A 23,324-nucleotide genomic window follows, 5' to 3' on the forward strand; every position below is an offset into this window, starting at 1 on the left:
GTCAAGCTGAGGTGGGGCCAGCCTAGGGGACACCATGGGGTCCCCAAGATGCTTGTAGCCTGTGCTAAGACCATTATCTGAGCTCCTGGTTGGGGGAAGGGATTTCTAACTCCTGTGGCCCCTGCTGCTCTATAGCGACACCTCTGTCCTGGACAAGGTCACACTCCTGGAATACTGACCCATTGCTGTCTCTCCTCTCCAGGGCTCAAGATGACAGGCGTGGAGTGTGTGGAAGGGATGGCCTCTGGCCTGTACCAAGAACTTTTTGCTGCCCTGGTCTCACTCATCAACAGGTAATACATGGTCATTTTTAGACACAGCCAGGGCCTCCCTCGGCTGCTCAAGGGGCTCAAACCAGGGCATTAAGCAGACTGAAGTGTTTGAGCAAGCGAGAGACTTTGAAGGTAGATGGATCTGGGTTCAGATCCCACCTGGCTGTCCACTGGCTGTGTGATGTTGGCAAATCCATTATGTCTCTGATCTCCCTTTTTCCCTCTGTGACATGGCTCTTTCACCAGTGTCACTGGGAGATTAAAAGAAATGAATAAAGCATTGAAGTAACTTTCAAACAGCAAAACTACCAACAATGGGGTGGGGGGATGGCTCAGTAGGCAAAGTGGGGCCACGTAAGCATGGGGACTTGGGTTCAGATCCCTAGCACCCATGTAAAAAGTCAAGCATGGTAACACGGCACACATCTGTAATCCAGGTGCTGGAGGGGTGGAGATACACAGATCCCTGAAGTTCACTGGCTATCTACTCTAGCCATTCAGTGAGCTGCAGACTTAGTGAGAGACTCTGCCTTTAAAAGTGGGGGGGGGGGCGGCTGGCCAAGGTGGCAGAGGCAGGTGGGTTTCTGTGAGTTCAAAGCTAGCCACCAGCCTGGTCTACATGGTGAGGCCCTATCTCAAAAAAAAAAAAAAAGTGTAAGGGGAAGAGCAATAGACAAAGAAACCTGACATGAACCTCTGGCCTCCACATGTATGTGCACACATATGTGCATACATGTCCACACACAAATACCATCATACCAACAATACAATAAACGCTAATGATTTAGGGGCACCTGCTAAGGGCCAGGGGCTGCCCTAATGATGCAATCTGCCTTGTGTCATTACTGCTCACAGCGGCCCAGTACACAGAGAAGAGTCTGATGAGGGGAAATGGGAGCTGGCTCCATGCTGGCCTCCCTCTTGTGTCTTCCAGCATGCTGTCTTTGTCATTTAATTTTCTAAGTTTTCCTACTGGGGGTAGGAGCAAGGACAGAAAGGCAGGTGGCCAGGGTATGACTGTGCAGGGTGTGTGCTGTGCAGTGGGCTGCAGGAGTTGGCTCCAACCCATGTTCCCTGCTCTGAGCCCGGCCTCACCTGGCCTCTTCAGAAGCCCTTTGAGCAGCTCAACATGGCTCATGGGGAAAGAGGCTAGGGTGGGCATGTGACAAGCACTTCCCTGCTTCCCCAGACTGAGCAGCATAATTAGGCTACTGAAGTCTTGTTAGAGGATGAGCCTGCTGCGTAGCAACCGAGTAGCCAGTATCTTCACCATCAGGACTGTAGAATCAACTACCTCTATCGCTGTCTGAATAATTACCATCAGAGATGCAGGCGCTTATCTTGAAACTCGTGTGCTTAGAGGGAACCCATGTGCTTAGAGAAGGGAGGACTGGCAGCCAAGAGTGAATGAAGTGTGGTGGCGGGGGTGGGGGTGGGGTGGGGTGCCTCTTCCAGCCATGGCTGCTCCACTAGTTAGATTCTCCCAGCCCACATCTCTGGAACAGATGCTTTGATGATAACCTAGGCTGCTGGAACAGTTAGAGCCCCAGTGGGTGCCTACATCCCTGGCACCTGAGACTTTACCCTCTCCAGGCATGTCGCTATGGTAGCAGCTCCTCTTGACCTGGCTGTCAACACAAAAGAATAACTCTCACCTCAAAGGGGATAAGAGACGGTTTGTTCTGGAGCCAAATATGAGTGACCATGGCCCGGGAACACAGAGTCAGGTTACCCCAAATTCCACATTCCAGTGTGGTAACAGTTACATTTTATAGTAACAGAACAAAGAAAAATCATAAATCAAGAGACTTTTCAAATACATTGGTGGATACATTCAGTAGCAGGTCATAGCAAAACAGGGGCAGGGACTTCTACTATAGGTCTCAGATGAGATCTGATGACATTCTTAGCTTTTAAAAAATATCTATTTATTTTTATTTTATGTGTATGATTGTATTGCCTGCACGCACATGAGTGCACCTGTGTCATGCAATGCCATGAAGGTCAGAAGAGGGCTTCGGATTCCCCTGGAACTGGAGTTAAGGATGGCTCGTGGCCACCGTGTGGGTGCTGGGAATCGAACCCGGATCCTCTGCAAGAGCAGTCAGTGCTCTTAACCACTGAGCTATCTCTCCAGCTCTGACATGCTTAGCTTTTTGATTGGTGAGATCTGGTGATCTGCTAAGCTATAAATTTTATTGGTTACAAGAATGTTAATTCAGGAACAGAAATAAGCAAGGTATGGCGATTTATGGGGTTAAAGATGTCCCCAGATGATTTGTGAATAGCCTCTGGATCTGCAACATTCCAGACTCTCCACAATCTCCAGAGTGCTAATCAGGAACTTCAGGAACTTTCAGGAACTTCAGGCCAAGATGCAGGAGTTCTTTCTGGGAACTTTTTTTCATATGGCTTTATTGATGGAAAATCTTGGCAAGTGGAGAAGTGAGATTTGAACTGTGCACTCCAGATCTGACGGGGGCTGCTTCTGAGGATGAGGGGAGCTGAGGACGTTCGCTGAGCAGCAGTCACACAGCAGGCTGCACCGTCACAGCAATGGGTGGCATGGGTGTGCTGTCGTGCTCCACTCTCCCAGAAGCCTTTGGAGCTAACGTCCACCATTAACCGTTTCAGTGCTTAGCATCTCAGAGATGGGGCAGGTCTGCTGTGAGCACCTCCACTGCAGAACGGGATGGCAGCCCATGAGGCTCAAAGCCTTTCCACTTCCGCATGAGACAGCTCCCATCTCTTCACCCTGGCAGATGCATCAAAAGTGTCCAGGAAGCTGATTGCTTGAAAGAATCCTGTATACCAGACCCATGTGCAAAATGGTTTCTCAACTTCAATGTACCCCAGAAAGAGAGGGACGTTCCCCTGCTGACTGGTAGTCAGCTTGCTGGGTGGCCTTCTGACAGCTACACTCCACTCTGTGCCCTCTGGAGAAGTCTGAGAACTGAAAACTGGCTGTGTTTCTGAGCCACGGGAGATACTTTGTTACCATTAAACTGCAGCCAGGGATCAGCCAGGGATTAGCCAGGAAAACAGTGCCTAGAGAGGTCAAGAAGCTTGCCTGGGGCCACACAGCCTGTAAATAGGAACTGGGATTTGAAATCAGATCTGCAGAATCTCCAGACCCACCTAGCGTGCTGCCTCAGTTTCTCCATCACTGCTGTGGGGGAGGCTTGAGGCTTGAACCAGCAGACTTTTAGATTCCATGTCAGCTCAAGGCCTTTCTCTTCTCTCCCTAGATCTTTCTCCTCCCATCATCTGTCTATGGCCTCCATCATGGTGGTTGACTCTCCAGGCTTTCAAAATCCCCGGCATCAGGGCAAGGACCGGGCAGCCACCTTTGAGGAGCTGTGCCGCAATTATGCTCATGAGCGCTTACAGCTGCTCTTCTACCACAGGACCTTTGTCTCGACTCTGGAGCGATACAAAGAGGTAAGTGTTAGCTGGAGCGATGCTTCCTAGGCCTGCACCCAGGCGTCAGGGCAGACATCAAGGCTGAAGATTGCCCCAAGTGGCCTGCTTCATTCACAGAGCGAGCCTGATTCCATTTCTGGCTTTCCTGGCATCTGCCCCTGGCTGTCTCTAGACCCTGCTTACTGCCTCCTGCAGTTTAGAACCCCCTTAGGAGCTGAGCTCCCCCCACCTCATTCCTGCTGCTTCTCCTCTCCCCCAGCACCAAGACCAGGGTTCTCTGCCTCCTCCTCTCCACCAGGAAGGGCCGGCCCCTCAGGAGCCACTGCTGAGGCAGACACAAGACTGAATGCCCTTTAATGAGCAAGGCAGCTGTTTCAAACAGTTCCAGGTGTAGGCATCAGGCTATCCCCCTTCTGTGAGGATTTCCAGAAACGATGTACACTGGTATTAAAAAAAAAAAAAGTCACTGGTCAGGTGGTGCACACTGTTAATCCCAGCACTAGGAAGGCAGAGGCAGGCGATCTCTGTGAGTTCAAGGCCAGATAGTAAGACTATCTCAAAAAGCAAAGCAAGCCAGATGTGGTGGTGCACACCTTTAGTCCCAGCACTTGGGAGGCAGAGGCAGGAGGATCTCTGTGAGTTCAAGGCCAGCCAGGGCTACATAGTAAGACTGTCTCAAAAAGCAAAGCAAGCCAGGTGTGGTGGTGCATGCCTTTAGTCCCAGCATTTGGGAGGCAGAGGCAAGCGGATCTCTGTGAGTTCAAGGCCAGCCTGGTCTACATAGTGAGTTCAGGTCAGCTGGGACTACAGGGAGACCCTGTCTCAAAAAAAAAAAAAAAAAAAAAAACAAAAAACCCCCACAAAAAACAAACAAAACAAAACAAAAATTCAGTACCTCACACATCTTGATATTTTTACCAACAACCTTGAGATTAGCTCCCTATGAAGAACAGAAGTTATTTCTCATGATCCTGGAGGCAGGCATTTCAAAGCGAGGCCAGGTTTGACTGACGGGTGAGGGCTGCTCTCTGTTTCCAAGATGGTGCCTTCTGCTACATCTCGAGCAGAGCCGTCATGCCCTCCCATGTCCCTGTCTGGATTGTGGACGGGCCAGAGAGCCAGGTGTCCCCGAAGGCTCCACTGTAAGCCTTCCCAGCCCAGTCACCTTTGGAAGGCTCTCCTTAGAAACCCTGTGCTGGCATCAGAGGCGACAGTCTCAAAACTGCAGCACAGAAGGACACACACACCATAAGTGGGCAGCCCAGAGAATTTATCTATGGGAATGTGCTGTGTGTCCACCTCGAAGCTCCTTCCTCCTCCTATGAGGCCAGTGTGTGGGATCGAAGAAGCACTCAGGACGAGGTGGGGGTGATGGCCATTTTGCTGTTCATGGGGTGACAGGCACTGAAGTTATAGTCGTTTTATTGCTTGGAGCCCAGACAGCAATAAAAATAGCAGTGTCACATGGATCAGTTGCCAAAGAATAATTATGGGTTAGAGGGTGAGACTCTAAATCTGGCACTTGGTTGTGTGGCTTTAGGAAAGCCGCTCACCATCGCTGAGCCCCAAACTCATCACACACGGGAAGCTGAGATAATAGCACTCCTGTATCCTGTATCTGACACAGCATACCTGGAGAACAAACCACCCTGAAGCCAGTGGCTCCTCTGGTCTGGTATGGCTCTGGGCCTGTGGTCACATGTAGGTCAGGATCTACAGACCTTAACTGGGCTCTCTCATATGCCCAGGGTGTCAGTATGAACTGACCAAGGCAGGCCTTGGCTGGGAGGGCCTTACCTCTTCTCTTGAATAGACAGGCCCATACCTGTCTCATGGTGCTGGGCAGAGTCCGAAGGCTGCTAGGGGGAGTGCAGGCACCTTCACCCTTGACTACAGCTGACCTGGGGTCCCTCACACCTACTGGATTTGTCACTGTGAGTCTCAGGTTGAGTCCTGACTTCAGCAGGGGAGGGCAGGGCCACACTTCTTGGAGACCTGATGACAGTCTGCAAAAGAGCAGGCTAGCGAGAGAGCTGGGGTCAGCTTAAATGTTACCATGCTCCTTACAGGGGCTGAGCCTTGAAGGAACAGAACAGACAGTTTCTAGGCTCTCTAGAAATTCAGTGTGTGGGTGCAACTGTCACATCTCCCCAATCTTCCTTTCTTATCAAATAATATGGTCATTTTTGTTGGGGGTGACGCAGCACCTGGGAGGCTGAGGCAGAAAGATCTCGAGTTCCAGGCCAACCAGGGCTATAGCGAGACCCTGTCTCAAAAAAAAAAAAAAAAAAAAAAAAAAAAAAAAAAAGAGAGATGACTCAGTTACTAAATTGTTTGCTATGAAAACAAGAGGACCCAAGTTTGAATCATCAGTTCCATTCTTTATTTAAGAGCTAGAAATTGCATCGAACTCTAAAGAAACAGAAATTCAATGTCCTGCTCCCCCTCCCCAGATGCCTGGCTGCCCTGCTCTGAGCTAGAACAACCGCTCCCCATCTGCCGCTTGCCCCACGGTTTCCCACCCGCTGTGCACAGGACTTTGGTTATAGTTCTCACTCCACTCCCACATTGTAGTTGTGTGCATTTCACTAGTTGTGTCTGACTGTATGCTGACTCTCCTTGAGACACCTGCGTGATTTCTAGGTATGAGGTTCTATAAATGGCACCACACAGGGTTATCATTATACCCAGCATTGTCTGAGCACTTGGGCTTATTTCCTGTGGCAGGTGTTACTATAAATAGTTTCTGCTTATGCTCCCTGCCCCCCGCCCAGAACACTCAGCCCAGTACCAAATACCCAGCCCAACGAGTACTCAGCCCAGCACCAAACACTCAGCCCAACAATGAGTACTCAACACAGCACTTAGTACTCACGTCAACAATGAGTACTCAGCCCAGCACTGAACACTCAGCCCAGCACTTAGTAGGTGCTCAGCAAATATTTTTATATTTTTAGGTTTTTATTTTTAATTTTTTTGAGACAGGGTTTCCCGTGTAGCCTCAGGTGGCCTGGATCTCACTATATAAACCAGCCTGGCCTCTATCTCACAGAGATCCACCTGCCTCTGCCTCCTGGGGTGCTGGGATTAAAGGTGTGCACCACCATGCCCAGCTTAGCAAATATTTTTAAAGTTTGCACGGAATTTCCAGTTTCTGATAAAGTGCACAAGGATTGTGAAGGACCTTGCTTGAAGAGCAGTATCAATGTGTTGTTGAAATATTGGTCCACAGTATTTCTTCTCAAGTGTAGCTCAAGAAGCCATAAAAATAAGCAACTCTGTTATAAACCTAGCAAGCAACTTGAACAATTACTTCTGCAAAGAGGATAAACCCCTGGTCCTGAGGAGACAAAAAGAGGCCGGACCTCAGGGGTCACGAGGGAAATGCACACAGCACCACAGTGAGACTCACCTCACACCCATTTGAATGACGACTGTCACAACACAACACAACAAAGGCAGACACAGTAAACAGTGTCGACAAGGACATGGGATGGTGGGAACAGTCAGCGGAGCCACTGTGTAGAACAGGATGCTGTTCCTCAGAACACTGAAATGAAAATCATCAGGTAGCAAGTCCCCTTGGGAGTGCACACCCTGAGAATGCAAAGCACGGTTCTGTAGAGCCATTCAAAGCCACATTCCCAGAAGCACTGTTCACAGCAGATGGAAGGTTTAGTCTTCCGGGTGTCTGTCCATGATGAAAAGTCAAGCAAACCCAGCCATTCTGGAAGGAAGTCCATTCTGATGCTTGCTATAAGGAGGATGACTGGGTGACACCAGCCAGTCACAGAAGTTCTGTGTGATCCTGCTTATGTGAGAGACTTAGAGCCATTAGTCACAGAGCCTCAAGGTAGGACTGTAAGCAGGACTGGGTGAGCGGGAAGATGGGAGCTGGGCAGTGTACACTGTCGTTACTCTTGAGGTGGAAAAGCTGAGCACACTCTGTGCAGCAAAACCTTACGCCAAACTGTGTTGATATGTACAATTAATAGGTGTTAATTTTGTTTGTTTGCTTGTTTTGTGAGACAGGGTCTCCCGGTAGCCCCAGCTGGCCTGGAACTTGCTATGTAGACCAAGTTGGCCTCAGTCTCACCGAGAACTGCCTTCCTCTGCCTCATGAGTCCTGGGATTAAGCATCACCATGTCCGACAATAGGTGTTATTTTAAATAGCTCTGGAGGATGGCGGTGGTGGTTGCACAACATCCTGGAAGTCATTGATGCCACCGAGCTACACTTAGAAATGGTTAAAGCTGCAAGGTTTATGCTGTGTGCATTTTTTTACCACAGTTTCAGAAAATAACTTTTGAAAGAATGACTTAACAGTGATGAAAGTCTTCACTTCTTTCTCTGCCCCCCTCAGCTCTGGGAGGGAACTGACTTTTACATCCTATGATTTTTCAGGAAGGGGTTCCGGTACACTTTGACCTCCCAGAGTCCTCCCCAGCAACTACAGTGGCTGTCGTGGATCAGAACCCCTCACAGGTAATGAGGGACCAGGGACCTGGGGCTCTCAGATATGAAACCAGCACACGGAAGGCTCCAAACTGCTAACTCTCCAAGCTCTCTGCACATGGAATCCCCCAGAATTGTTAGAGACACTGGCACTGGGGTCCCTGCCTTGATCCTACTCTGACCCCTGTGGGTGCAGCCCAGCAACTGGAGATAGAGATGTCCTGGGTCTCAGCTTTATGCTGCAGTGACAGCTTAGAACAGAGTCACACTGGGAGCCTGGGATCCCTGTCTGCTCCTGCTCACACCGGGCTGCACTGCCCTTGTAAAGTCCCCTCCTCCATAACCCCTTGGGGAGGCTGCCATGCTGAGTCTCCCGTGGAAGATTCTAGCTGTTTTCATCACATAGCTTCCTCCCCTGTCACTGTGTTTGGAAAGGTCAAGCTTAAAGAAAACCCAACCACATGGATTAGGAAGAGTGGGATAGTCCCAAGGCCACTGGGGTCAAAGCTACCCTAGTGCACAAAGCCATAGTGAAGGCCTGGGGTCCCTGGGGCCAACTTTGCCTCTGGGCTTACCAAGTGACCCTGGCTGTGTCCCTTGCCTTCTGCAGGGGTGTGGACATGTCATTCCCAGGCAGGACACTCAGTTTAGCACTCACAACTCCAAGTTCCAGGAAGCCTGGGTCCCAGATGCTGACAGGGAGGCAGGGGCTGGCTGGTTGTCCCATAATTACTCAACTAGACTTTAGGTTGTCAACTTGAAACTCACCAGGCCTCCCTCAGTTGTCTATAAGCAAAATTACAAATTTCCTAGAGGGTTGCCATGGCTAGCGACTGGTTTTAAAAGTCCACATCTTCCTGGAAATAAGTTCATGTTCTCTAGAATATTCTTAGTGTGGTTGTCTCTTTAAAGTTACTCTGCAGGATCTTAATGTAATAAATTCTAAGACTTCTAAGAGGGTGTGGTGTGGCTGGCTGTGCACAGGAACTGGTTCCCTGCATCTGGGAAGGAATCACAGCAGGCTTCCCAGTATTAAACCCTCACCACAGCCCACTGGGAAGGTATTTCCAGTCTCCATTTTACACTGATAGAAGGGAGGCTCAGAGAGCTGCAGTGAGTTACCAGGGTCACACAGGAAGCAAAGATGGAAGAGAATTTGAACTCCTGGCTGTTGTTAGTTTTGTGGCTTTGGCATTGGGGCATGGGGGTGAATGGGAACCCGGGTTCAGACAGGTAGCTAGTGCGGAGGGCTGGGACCTGCTCCTCTGCCTCTTGTCGGTGGGAAGAGAGGCCCAGCACTGGTCTCTGTAAGGATCAGGGTCTCTCAGCTCACAGTGTTTCCTACCAGGTCCCCCTGCCAGCTAGAGGAGAAGGATCCGAGGGTGCTGGGGGCCTTTTCTGGGTCCTGGATGAGGAAGTCCGGGTGGAGGGCTCCAGTGACAGTGTGGTGCTCGAGCGGCTGCGTGCAACCTTTGAAATGAAGACAGCTAGGGCCAAAGGTAAGGGAACCAGGGTGAGGGGAAGGATGGGTAGAGGCTGAGCCCAGTCTGAGGGGGCAGTCTGTCCATACCAGCTAGGAAAGGCCTGAAGGCCTGCATGGGAGCTGTGAGAGCAGAGGGGTATGCACACATGCCTACCATGTTTCCCTTAGGTAAGTGCATTCAATTGTGTACACAGCAAAGGCAGTGGCAGCTACTGTGCCCTGAGTACTACTGGGTGCTGTGTGCTTGGTACTGTGCACTGGGTACTATGCATTGGGTATTGTGTGCTGGGTACTGTTCATTGGATACTATGTAGTGAGTACTATGTACTGTATACTGTGTGTTGGGTACTATGCATTGGATACTGTGCACTGGGTGCTATGCACTGTGTGCTCTGTGCTAGGTGTTGTTCATTGCATACTGTGTTTTGGGTGCTGTGGACTGGGTATTATATACTGGGGACTGTGTGTTGGGTATGGCTCTACTTAGTATGAGCCAATCCAATGTGGCCTGTGTCCTTCAGGAGGAAGTGAAGGGACAAGTTCACAGACAAATACATACATGTACCATAAATCCCAGACAGGGCCTGATGGTCTGTGTCAGGCAGAGATAATTTCTCTGGTGGTGCTTATAATTGTAGTGTAGGACAGGGTGGAGATGCTGGCTGGGTTAGACTACTGGGAGGGCAGGTTGTGGGTCACACACAGACTTTGTTGTTAATCCTGAAGCAACCGGAAGCCAGGAAGGGACCTGGGCAGGTGAGCGAAGATCAGAGTCATCTCCTGGAGGTTCCAGTAGGCTGCTGCATGGAGCTGTGGCAAGAGGGCAGCCCTCCAAGCATGAGGGAAACTGGCCTAGCCTAGGGGTGACCCAGGGGACTGCACAGCCGGATTGGTGAGGGTGGAAGTGGGAAGGGAAACGGAGACATCAAGCTGGCCTTCAGCACCTACCAGGCCCAAGTTCAAGTCCAGCTCTCCCCGTTCTCTGTGACACTCAGGGAAGCTCTGAGTTCCTGTGCTTGAGGAATGAGCATGGGAACCACAGGCACTCCCTGTGGAGTCTCCACTGTGCTACATCACCTGTGAGGTCACTGAGGAGCAAGGAGGGGTGCAGAGGGGCTGGCACGACATCCTGGAAGGGGTGTCTACACACAGGGCAGGGGTCTCCCAGATGCAGGTGCATCCTCGGTGGATTCTGTAGCACATTCTGAGGAGTGAGATGAGGACACAGAACTGCAGAGCCATGGTGATGCTGGTCCCCAGCCACCTGGGGGAAGAGGAACAGGGGCAGATCGAAGTAGGCTTTTCTGCCTTGCAAACTTGTGCTCCTCAGGCACCTAAGAAGGCAAATACACTTGGAGGTTTTACCAGTCTCAGCTGGCTTTGGAGACTCACAATGCCACTCAGTAAATATTTGTGGAACACCTCATGTGTGTGAATTGAGCAGCCTGAGGACAAGTCAGAGAATAAAATCAACAGCTTCACCTCCAGGGGATGACTAGCATGTTAATCAAGGAGATAAGATCAAGACTGACAATCTGTAGGAAGGAGGGTGGGCATGCTGGCCTGGGCAAGGGCAGAAGGATGGGGGGTCAACAGAGAACATGTTCAAGAGCTTTGCTTGACACAGCCCAAGATCAAGGAGCCAAGGCATGACAAGTGACCCACACAGGAGACTGAGGAAGCATAGCTGGGGACTATGAAAAGTCAGGAGGATGTGGAACCCCGAAGCCACAGGGAGAGATTCACCCTGCTCAGTGCTGCTTAGTGGTCACAGGAAGTGCAGGCTGAGGAGTGACCTTGACTTGGGATGCGGAGGTCGCAGAGACTCAGACAAGGACAATCTTGGTGGGGAGTCAGACGACCATCTCCAAGGGGGTTGGCATATGAGAATTGGGAAGGGCTGTTACCTCTGATCCAGCCTGGGGAGACCAGCATGTGAGCAGTCAAGGGTGACAAACCTGGGGAAGTGAGCCTGTGCTGACCACCCACGATGATCTGCTTAGGTTTCCAAATCAGGCATCTATGGCTCATAGCAGCTTGGGGTTTTCTGAATATCTCTCCTTGTAGCAAAGTTGGGAGCTCTCTGACAGGCAGGTACAGTACCTGTAGTCCATGGTGTTTTGTGTGTGTGTGTATGGTGGGGGGGGTCATAAGAATGTGTTAACCTCTGTTAAAAGCAGAAGAAAAATTTAGGTCGAATACAATGTTTATATATACACACATATACAGATGGCATAGTATTAATAACATTGATCTATAGTCCATACACTATTAGGTCATAAACCAGGATTACACATACATACGCACATGTGCACACCTTCACACATGAGCACACATATGAACATACATGCACACATGCATACACAGGCAGGCACACATGCACACACACATCTTTTGGAGGAAGGAGCTGTTGTAGTTTGCTTTCTGTTGCTGTGGTAAAACAATGACTAACAGCAACTTAGCAAGGAAAGGGTCTATTTGGCTTTTACTTCTAGGTCACAAAACCCATGGTTGAGGGAAGTCAGTGTAGGAGTTCAAACCGGAATCTGGAGGCAGGAAGTGCAGAGGAATGCTGCTCGCTGCCTTGCTCTCTGCCTTCCCCCCGGCTCATGCTCAGCTAGCTTTCTTATACAGCCTGGGTGCCTGCATAGGGATGGTGCCACCCACAGTGGACGAGGCCCACCCATATTAATCAAGATAATCCCTCACAGACATGGCCTCAAGCCAATGGAACTGAGAAAATTCTCCCAAGATTCCCTCTTCCCAGGTGATTCAAGTTGTATCAAATTACAATAAAAACTAACCATGACAGGGGCATGTGAAAGCAAAAAGTGCCTATTGTCTAGGAACGAGTCCCTGAGCATCTCTGGCATGGAGGGAGCCTGACATTTGATGTGGCCCTAGCAGTGACTGACCCTCCTTTTTCCACACTCTGGTTAAGGAGGACACAGGGCGGGTGGAAACCCATAGTCTAAGTCAGACCTGGTGAGCCTCACTGTACCCTACCTAAGGCCAGGGGTCCAGGGCCTTGTAGGGGCCTGGTGATTTCCTGGATCCCGTAAACAGCTTCACTACAAAAGCCAGGCAGACTCATATACCTTCTCCGGGTGGAGAAAATGGCCTGTAGTTTGGGTGTGATTTGTCCCCTTCAAAATTCCCCAGCAGTTTAATCTCCATAGTTTCATTAAAATGGAATAACACACAATTATACTGACCTGGTCTTGGCTGCTCCTCAAACATACCCAGCATAGCTCAACCTCAGGGACTGTGCCTTGGCAATTCCCTCTGCCTGGTGTGCTCTTCCACCACATTCTAGCACAGTGAATTTCCTCATGTCCTTGGAGACTTGGGGGTCTCCCTGAGCACCTTGTGTAAAATGACCTCCTTCCCCCATTATCTACACTGTCACCTCCCACATCTTTACTCTTATCTACCATCTGACATCACACACCTTTTCCTCAGCTACGTCGATTCAGGGAAAGACCAGCCTCTGGGTCATCTCCACAGAGGCAGCCCCTGGAATAGACCTGGTATGTTTAGGAACATAGTAAGTATTGACCCAGAATTGAATATGTGGAAACCCAGCAATGCAGGAACCCAGGAACGCAATGAACTGAATTCCCTCTGCATACTGACCTTAAAGCAAAGGAGACTGAAAGTAGGGTCAGGAGGAAAAGGCCCCTTATAGGGCATGGCTGGAGTAGAAAGGGACCCAGTGATAGCTATAAACCCTTTCCATCTTCAGTGAGGCCTGATTGTCCTATCCCAGATACCCTGAGGAGGATGCTATAAAGCTCTCGGTTCCTGGGGAGAGGCTCTGTCCTTTGTCCTGAATTGGCTAAGACATATTAACTAAGATATTTCGGGCCTTGTGAGGAGCTCTGAGATCATGGGAACGATCAGTCAGAACCCTTGGGCATTCTGGCTGATTTGAACTTGAGTATTTATGACCTCCTCCCCTTCTAAAGTACAACTGCTGAGTCCCCTACAAAGGCCAGTGAGCCAATCAGGGCCTGGAGGAGCACTCAAGGAACCTGGCTCCCTGGGCAGTCAGACCCACACGGTGACCTAAAAGGGCTGAGAGGGCCTTGTCTGGAGAGTTAATGAAGGTTTAAAACAACAGTAGACAAGGTTTCATCTCCCAGTGGTTTCCATGGGTCTCCTTAAAGCATAAGCCTCCTGTGAAATGCTTTAATGGACAAAACTAGGGGGTGGAAACCAACTCCAGGAGGGAGAAGTGAATGAGTGAGATGAGCAGCCAGGAACCTGGGAGCTGTTCTCCAGAGCATCCCCTAGGAAATGTGCCATCCTCATGCAGGGGGCACCACTCTGGACAAAGACGGGCTCCGAGGCCAGCAGAGGACCAGATGGAGACCTACTGATACCCCCTAAGTTAGTGTATCTAGCAGAGCTCCTGTTTGGGGCTTGGCAAACTAATGTATTTCTTTTCATTGGGACACTGTGCTAGCAGAGGAGTGTGGTGAGGGTTGGACATAATCCCCACTCCAGAGCTGCTTTTAGCCCAGTGGAGAGAAAGCAGCCATGTAAACATATCTGAAGTGTTGTGGGGAACAGCCTGCACATACACACCAAAGCCTGGCTATGCCTTGCCACCCTGTGAAGCACTTTCCTTCCCATTAGGACTTGACTCCTGTGAGGGCAGGGTCAGGTTCTAAGGCAGCTGTCATGTCTTGGTACTTCACTTAACCAGAAGCACACCTTGCAAGCAGCAGCGGCTTTATTTATTCAGAATGTTGAAGTGTCCTGGACATCGGACACAAGGGACCAGTTAGGTGACAGAATCCATTCCTTTCCTCATAGGAAGACCCCAGGCTTGCATTTTCTATTTTTCAGGGACTTCCATAAAGTGCAAGTATCTTATTTCCAAGCTCACTGCAGTTTAGAGACAGCAAACCAGGACCTGAGAAAAGGATTGAATCCCCTAATACATGTGGGCATACTGATGATGGCACTATGGGAAAATAGAGGAAGGGCATTTGGAATAGATCTAAGAATCAACACCATGCTATTTTCCCAGCGATAATCAGTAGTATAGACAACTGTCCTAAGCACGTGAACTCCGCCACAAGCATCACATCTGTTACAGCGACGTAATAAATAAACAGCAATCCTTCCTCTACTCATCATTCATCCATCCATCCACTCATCATTCATCCATCCACTCATCCATTCACCTAGCCACCCATCTACCCGTCATTCATCTATCCATTCACCCATTCACCTATCCACCCATCTACCCATCATCCATCCATCTACTCATCATCTATTCATCCATCTACCCATCATTTATTAATCCATTCATTCATCCATCATCCATCTATCGATGTATATATCTATCCATTTACTCAACCATACATCCACCCACCCATCTACCCACCTACCCATTTACCCATCTACCTACACAACCATCTAATTCCCTATCTATCTACCTATCCATCCACCCACCCACCCATTCATCTACCCACCTACCCACCTGCCCATCCACCTACCATGCATGCATGCATCCATCCATCCATCCTTCATCCATCCATGCATCCATGCATCCCTCCATCCCACAAGTACTTCCTATACTTTATGTACCAAGCACAATGCTGAGCACTGAGGACAGAGATAAACACTCAGCAAATCTGAAACACCAACCAAAGGTTAAGCTGTACACAGCAGTGCCAACATTACTACTTACTGAGTGAAGGCCACATGCCACTCTATGCAGCCTTTGATCATTATCCACCGGGGGAAGCATGTTATTTAATCACCATTTTACAGAGCAGAGACTAAGGCTCAGAGACTTAGATGGCCTGGCACTCTTCACACAGTAATAAACGACAGGGAAGGTACAGTCCCTCCAACTCTAAGGACCAGCCTTCATTTCTCTGACTGTCTCTTGCAATCAAGATGCTGTGAGCTAACATCTCTCAAGTATGCTGTGCCTTTGTTTGATTCGTGATACTTTAGACAAATTTAGATAGCACATGAATACATACTTTTGAAGTATTTAACAACTAGTTCCATGCATGCTAGAAAAGAAATATAGCTTATACATCAAACTCACAATAGAATCTTTTTAAATGAATGTGCTTGTGAAAATGTAAGTTGATTTAACTAAAATCAGGAGGAAATTGCAACCCAGGTGATCCCTGGACCCCAATAGGGAAACTCAGGAGAGACTGTGTATGCTGTGATGTTTGTGTCTAATAGATGTCCAGGGCTTAAGAAATCAAAGATAGAATTGCCTGGAGATGTGGCTACACTGCGCTATTAGCTTTAGCTATCTGGAAACGTGTTAAAACTTTGTTCCAGGGGTCGCTGAGTGTCCAGGGTTCTGGACAGATCCCCAGTACTCACACCGCTGTCTCCTTCCAGGGACCTCGGCCCTGCGGACCTGCGAGCAGCCTCTTCAGTGTGAGGTTCCTCACCAGCTGGGGCAGGACCCTGTGCGTTATGACCTCATGGGCTGGCTTCACAGAGCCAAGCCCAACCTCTCAGCCCTGGATGCCCCCCAGGTCCTGCAGCAGTCCAAAAGGTGAGTCAGGCTAGAGCTTAAGACTAGGCAGGGGCCTCTGAGCTGATGCACATTTTCCCCTATGGGGACTTTTGAGCAACAGCAACACCCCAGTGAGTGAGGGCTGGTCTAGAAATTCTACAGTTGATAATGGAATGAAGGGCTGTGACTCCAATAGGGGTAGTACAATGTCTCCCCAGGGCCGTAGTTAATCCAGCCACAGAGCAGAGCTGGCCGGGGGTGGGGGGAGGCAGTACATGAGCTTTTTGCTTTTCATTAAGTATCTGAGAGATGGTGTGACTGGAACAACTTTTATGGACATCCTAGAACTCAGTGGGGTCATAAAACCAAAATGTTACATTTTTTAGCATTAAAAAAAAAAAAACAAACATCTACATTCTCTGCTTGGTCATCCCAGAAGCACTGGCGGAAGGCCTGTGGTGATCTGCCTCCACTTCCGAGTTAATAGAAAATGTTTGTTTTGTGTGGGTCCCTGGGCACATGCCTCCCATGTTCAATGCTGGAAACCCATAGGGGCAGAGTCTAGAGGCAAGAGGAGGTACTAGTGTCCGGGATGGAAGGAAGGAATGCTTCTTGACTTCCCACTGTGCACTCTGTGGCTATATTATTACTCCTTAGAGGAACACTGTGTCCTCATTCCCATTTTACGGATGAGAAAACAGAGGTCTTCAGTGCTGAGGTCATCTACTTTTGATCACAGAGCAGCCTCTGATGGCAGAGCTAGGTTACTGCTTGAGCCTAAAAGCGAAACTTGAAAAAGTTCTTAGAGTCTTAGGGTCAGAGTTCATAGGAGACCATAGGTGCATACAGTTCCTACAGTGACCCAAAGGAGGGCCTAGTGAGCCCACAGAGGACTGAATGGGGACCCCATACACCTGGATCAAGTCCTAGTCCTGCCCCTTGTCACTTGCACGACAGTGAGTGGTCACTCTCTGAGTTGTCTTGTTGTTTTTCCACGATAAAATAAGAGTTACACCAGGTGCGAGACTTCATAAATGGGGAGCTGAGGTCCCCTGGAGAAAACAGGGGACTTGTCCAAGGTCACATGATAAATGGAAAAGCAGAGGCTTCCAATAATCCTGCAAACAGAGTGGTCCATGTGAAGTGAGTCAGACTGGGGCTGGGAGCACCTCTGCCTGAGCTGGTGGGCATCGTCAGCCTTCTGGGACCTGCCCCCTCCACCCCAGGCTCCCGTTTCCTGGGCACCAACTCAGCATCCTGGGCAGACTTTGATCTTGACTCTCTGTGGTCTCCGTCTGTGGACCTTTGAGATTGGCTCATGCTTTTAACCCACCCTGTATGCCTCTCTCTTAATGGCAGGGGCTAGGGTGGGGCCTCAACCTTCTGGAGTGAAGAAAGGTTCCTGAACCATGGGGTAGGAGGGGGCTGGGATGTGGTGGTGCAAGGCCTCTGGCTTCCAGTTATTTCCTTTTCCACAACAGATTCTGTTCTGTCCAGCTTCTTTCTCCTTTGAAAATTTTGGTGTGTCTCTTAAAATTATTCTGCAGGACCACATAAAGCCATTTTCATGATCTCTTTGTGGGGGCTGCTCTATCTGAAGGATTGAATGGCAACTTCTGATTGCTCAATAATGTGCTTTGAACCTACTTTCCCTGTACCCCACTGTCTTCCCCTTCCTCCCCTCCCCCCAGGCCTCTTTGTTCCCCAGACATTTTGCTTCTGCTTTCATGGAATCAGCACATACATGATTTTATGTCTCCATAAAATTGAACACAAATTACAGAGAAATGTGATATTTGTCCTTCTGAGACTCAATTTTTTTAGTATTATTATCTCTACTTGTACCCACTTTCTTATAAATGACATAATTTCTTTCTTCATGCCGAAAAATGTTCAATTGTGTACATAACCCACATTTCCCTTATTCATTCATCTGTTGGACTCCTAGATTCCATCTCTTTGCCTCTGATTTTTGCCCCAAACAGAGGGCAAGCCCACTCACGTTTGTGAGGGAAGACCCTTAATGAGTCGGGCCCCTTGACCACCTGTGCTGGAATCAGTCCCTTGCAGGGAAGCCCCGAGGGAAGGTAGAAATTGCTGCTTAGGTGAGAGTCTGACACTTAATTATTATCTCCTATTCCAGGAACTCCCACTTCAGTCAGTAAGTTATTCATCCCTACAGACACACAGTTGGTACCTACTGTGTACTTGGCCTGTTGTAAGGATAACCAGCATGGCTGTGTCTCCAAGGAAGAGGCTTTGTAGGATGGCTGTAGGTGTACAAGGGGCGAGAGAGTTTGTGTGAGATGCTATGAACAGGGGAGTGCATGTGAGATGTGTGGACAGGGGAGGAGAGTGCTGCTGTCAGGGAGAGGAGCCGAGGAAAGAGCCAGGGTCTGTGACTTGAAGGCTCCACAGGCAGGACGAGGTTCCGAATGGGGCTTGTGCCTTCCTCCTTTGTGGGGTGAGCTTTCCCCCAGGAACCCCCTGCAGCCCCGTCTCTCTTCCTTACTAGGGAGGAGCTGCAGAAGCTCTTCCAGACCCGGGCCAAGCTTCCCCCTGTGTGCCGTGCAGTGGCAGGACTGGAGGGCACCTCTCAACAGGCCCTGCACCGGAGCCGTGTGGTGAGGAGGGCCTTCGCCAGCAGCCTCGCCTCGGTGAAGAGGAAAGCCCCCTGCATCCAAATCAAGCTGCAGATGGTGAGTGAGTGAGGTGGGCCCTGACCCGTGTGACCTTGGTCCCCCATGACAGGGACCCTCCCTCTGCCAGGCTGCTCATCTCTACCAGGCCCCACAAGTGGATAGACATGCAAGCTCCAAGTCTCAGAGAAGTGTGGCCAAGGTCGCTCCTGAGGGCAGAGCCTTGGCTGCTTGGTGTTGTGCAGACCAGGAGGGTGTACCCACGGGCTGCCAGGGCCTTCTTGTCGGAGCTGATGGAGGTCAGGCTAACTCCACCTGCCTTTCCCACTGTGATGTTCTCTTGTGGGGTTCAGGCAGCAGGATTCCACATTGATATAAACATTTTTTTTCTAGCCTGACAACATTAATGTGCTAGCAAATGAAAGCATCTTCTTGTTCAGTGGTCAGGCTTACCGTGAACGAGAATCAAAATCATGGATCATGGACCAGGGGAAGGATGTGTTTGAAGAATGAAACTCTCCCAGAATATTATGGCTTGAAAACCCTACAGGACTAAGCCCTGGGTTCCAGTCCCAGCACCTCTGCTAGAGGTCTCTGGCCTGGGCCCACTCACTGGACTTTCATATACCTCAGTTTCCCCATTCTCCTGAGATCCTGGATGTAGGACATAGATGACCAGGACAAGCTGAAATTGTGCTTGGGAAGAGTCCAGACCCCTGTCTGCCTCTAGCTGAGACATCCCATCAGCTCTGACTTTCTCTTTGCTTTGGTCCTAGGATGCGCTCATCAGTCTGGTGAGACGATCTCGGCTGCACTTCATCCACTGTCTGATACCAACCTCGGTGATTGGGAGTAAGGGTGGGCAGGGGACCCCATCGCCACCACAGCCTTGTGGAGACCAAGGTGGAGCAGATGAATCTCCAGCTCTGGACATCCCAGCGCTGAGGGTCCAGCTTGCAGGCTCTCATATCCTGGAGGCACTGCGACTACACAGGACAGGTGAGAGAACAGAGCACGTTATCTCTGAACACTGAGACCTGGTGACCATGGGACAAGAACACCCATTATGTGCCAAGAGACAGGATCACCCACTATGCATTAAGTAGAGGCAGAAACACCCACTATGTGCCAGGCAGCCACAGGACAGGAGCACCCACTATGTGCTCTGAACTTTGCATGCATCCGCCATTCACTCTTCCCACTAGCCCACAGAGAGGCTGCACTCACTTCCATTAAAGATCAAGCAGCTGAGGTGATAGGACTGCTCAAGGTCACACACCCTGCAGGGGACAAGGCAGAGCCTGTGTCTGAACCAGGCCTGCCTGAATCTGAAGCTCATATGGCTTCCAGACTTGCTTCTGGCTCCTGAAGGACTCGGCTGTACCATCCACGTCTGTCTTGGGAAGAGTGGACTGTTCCCCAAGGAATCGTAATTTAAGGTTTAAGACACAATTTGAGGTTTAAGACACTCAAGTCAGTTTGAGAAACCTTCAACTACAGGGAATGATGAGACGAGACAGCACAGCAAAGGCTTGTGTCACACAGGGAGCAAGAGGCTTGTGGGAGCCCAGGGAGTTTCCTATATTCAGGAGATGGGGGGACGAGTCTCTGAGAGGAGGCAAAATCCTAATTAGGTCCTGAAGTGTAACATCGGATCCCAACTGGCAATGGGGATGAGAATTAATAATCCTCAAGGGTCAGGGCTGGGACATGTAGAGCTGGGCTTTTAGGGAGCAGGCTCAGGCTGGTGAGGAAGGCTGTGGTCGCATTCACTGGCCACTTTCACCAAGTCCAGATGGGCAGTTGGTGAGTGATGGAGAGAGGCTGGGGTTTTGGTCAAAGGAAAGAGTTTTCAGTTCTGTGGTTTGGTAAGTAAACTGTGTCTGTGGATCTCACTGGTGGTTAATTTTATGTGCTGGGTTGGATCTGAAATCTCTCACTCTTTCCTGCCTCTCAGCCTTCAAGGGCTATCCTGCCAGCTCCCTTCCTGGTAGTTAGAAATGATTTGAGCTCAACTGCTCTCTGAGGATGGGTGGCTGGGGCTGGTGGGGTCTCATGTGGCCTATTTTTATAATGTCTTTGTGGTCACCAATGTATACCCCCAACCGCATTAATAGTGGAACCCCGGGCACTGGGCACCCAGCGTTTGACAGAGAAGCTGTGGGTTGCTGGAAACAAAGCTCGAGACTCTCCCTTTCCCAAGTGCATCGTTGATTTTCCTCCTGCTTGGACAGCCACAGGCTGAGGAAGATGAATCATGTCACAGAGGACGAGGGGGTGGTCACAGCAGGCAGCCAGGTCCCAAGCCCATCCATCTCGAGGTTGATGACAGGAGCTTTAAGGATGTCACTGTGTGTGTGTGCACGCATATGTTTATGTGTATGCACATGTATGTATTTGTGTGCATGCGTTTATGTGTGTGTGCATATGTGAGGTATATGTGTATATGTCTGTTATGTGTATGGTGTTTTTGAACATGTATGCATATGTATACATGTGTGTATATGTGTTTTCGTGTGCATATGTATGTGTGTGTTGTGTGTGGGGTATGTATGTGTGTATATGTATGTATGGTGTATATATTTTGTATATATGTGGTGTGTGTGGATATATGTATGAGCACATGTGTATATGTGTATGTGCTTATGTGCATGATGTATATATGTGTGCATATATGTGTATATGTATGTGTGTTGTGTGTATGTGCGTATTTGTGTATGTGTATATGTTTGTATATGTCTATGAATATGTGTGAATATTTGTATGTATGTGTGTGGTATGTGTTTGTGTGTATGTGTGTGTGTGTGTGTGTGTGTGTGTGTGTGTGTGTGTGTGTGAGTCAGGGCGTGGCCTTCCTTGAGTTTTGCTCTGTGTAAGGTCTGTACCATGCATCCAGGTGCGGCTCCTCAACCTCATAATAACGGATTGATGTCTCCTGATGGAACTTTCCAGCCCACAGATCTGCTCTGTTTCCGTGTTCTTTTTTCTATTTTGAGTCACTCCATCTCTTCCAGACCCACATGAGACATACTTTGGTGCATTAATATCTATGACTTTGAATCCACACATACATTATGTATCACATTCAACATGATTCTTTCCTGTGTGTACTGTTTATTGGTGTTTGCTGTGTGCCAGGGACTGTGTTGTTACAGACACTCAGACGGCTCTCACAAAGCCCTTAGCACAGTGCCCATATGCAGTACCCCCCCTTGGACCTAAAACAACTGGAAAAATATTACATGTGGAGGCTGGTGAGATGGCTCAGTGGATCAAAGCACTTGCTGTAGTATGATGATTCAAGTTCAAGCCCATGAACAGCAAGATGCAGAGGTGGGCATCTGTGATCCCAGCACGCCTACTAGGAGATGGGAGGTGGACCAGAGAGTGGTCAGCCAACTAGCCTGTAGCATGCAGGCCTGCCACAGGAGAGACCTGCCTCAACAGGCAGAAGGAGGGAACTGACTCCTAAAAGTTGCTTCCCGCCTGCCACGTGGACACAGTGGCATGTGCACAACTGCACTCATACACACGTCACACATACACAATAAGCATTGATACAAAGTAAAAATACATTGCGTCTGTATTGACCGTGTGCAGACCTGTTCACGTCACTATTTTCTAAACAATTCTCTATGATAACTGTTCGTTCAGCATTTACACTGGATGAAGCTGAAATTGTCTTGAAATGATGACAAGGACCAAGGGAACATATACTCTCTTTGAAAATGCTGTTTGATTGTATGTGAAGGATTTGAGTGTCTGTGGATGTAAGACCTGGAAGAGCCTGGGAAGCCATCCCTGCGGGGGGGGGGGGGTTGGCTGTGACAAGCGCTCTTAAACTTCACCTGGCATAAAGCCCAGGGGGCACCACTCAGACTCTGGGAGGGAGGCAGCCTGGGCTTGGCTCTGCAGCTGCCTGCCACCACGTGTGACCCACGCAAGTCCCTGGAGTGTGCCTACCTTTCTGCTCTGCTCCACAGAGTTACAAGAACTGGATGAGCTAATGAGGGGACAGAGCTGAGAGGGGTGGCTGGATGTGAGAGAGCGTGGTTCAGAGCTTACAGGGGTGGCCATGTGTGGGAGAGAGTGGACCAGACCCAAGAGGGGTGTCCAGCTGTGGCAGAGTGCAGTGAGAGTAGCTCCTTTCATCGAAGTCACAAGCTTATCCTTCAAAGCATCCCTGTGCTGAAAAGTAGCTCTGTCTGTACTCAGGCATGGGGCTAATACGGGCTGGAATGGGGTGCGAACCCAGCTGAGTCTGACCTAGGAGAAAAACACAGGACTCCTGGGTTTCCTGTCTGTATGCTGTCTGCATCCCTCACAGCTGGCCGGAGACCTCCTCCTCCCCCAGGCAGGCCTCCGGATTCGGAGTATCCCCCAACACTCTGTGCTCCCATGCCCTCTCCTCCTCCTAATTCATGCACTTGACTTCTCGCGAAGTCTTGAAAGTGGAGTAAGAGTCTAACTAGCCTAGAAGCAACCAAAGCCCCATCACACCTCCTGCACCGAGGAGAGAGGAGAGCCCAGGTCTCAGGCCTAGAAT

At 49.6% G+C, this 23,324-nt stretch overlaps 1 protein-coding gene across 1 annotated transcript in view; it reads left to right on the forward strand.

Annotated features, from left to right (window-relative positions):
• Nucleotides 1–23,324, forward strand: part of Myo18b (myosin XVIIIB) — a 239,358-nt gene that overhangs the window by 58,422 nt on the left and 157,612 nt on the right. The window contains exons 14-20 of the mRNA XM_008849005.2: nt 203–293; nt 3,521–3,713; nt 8,101–8,181; nt 9,500–9,650; nt 16,019–16,178; nt 18,655–18,838; nt 19,555–19,777. Coding sequence (XP_008847227.1) covers nt 203–293; nt 3,521–3,713; nt 8,101–8,181; nt 9,500–9,650; nt 16,019–16,178; nt 18,655–18,838; nt 19,555–19,777 — 1,083 coding nt within the window. The remainder of the gene's footprint in view (nt 1–202; nt 294–3,520; nt 3,714–8,100; nt 8,182–9,499; nt 9,651–16,018; nt 16,179–18,654; nt 18,839–19,554; nt 19,778–23,324) is intronic.

This window comes from Nannospalax galili, unplaced genomic scaffold, assembly GCF_000622305.1.
Source record: "Nannospalax galili isolate Female #2095 unplaced genomic scaffold, S.galili_v1.0 scaffold103, whole genome shotgun sequence".
NCBI classification, from domain to species: domain Eukaryota; kingdom Metazoa; phylum Chordata; class Mammalia; order Rodentia; family Spalacidae; genus Nannospalax; species Nannospalax galili.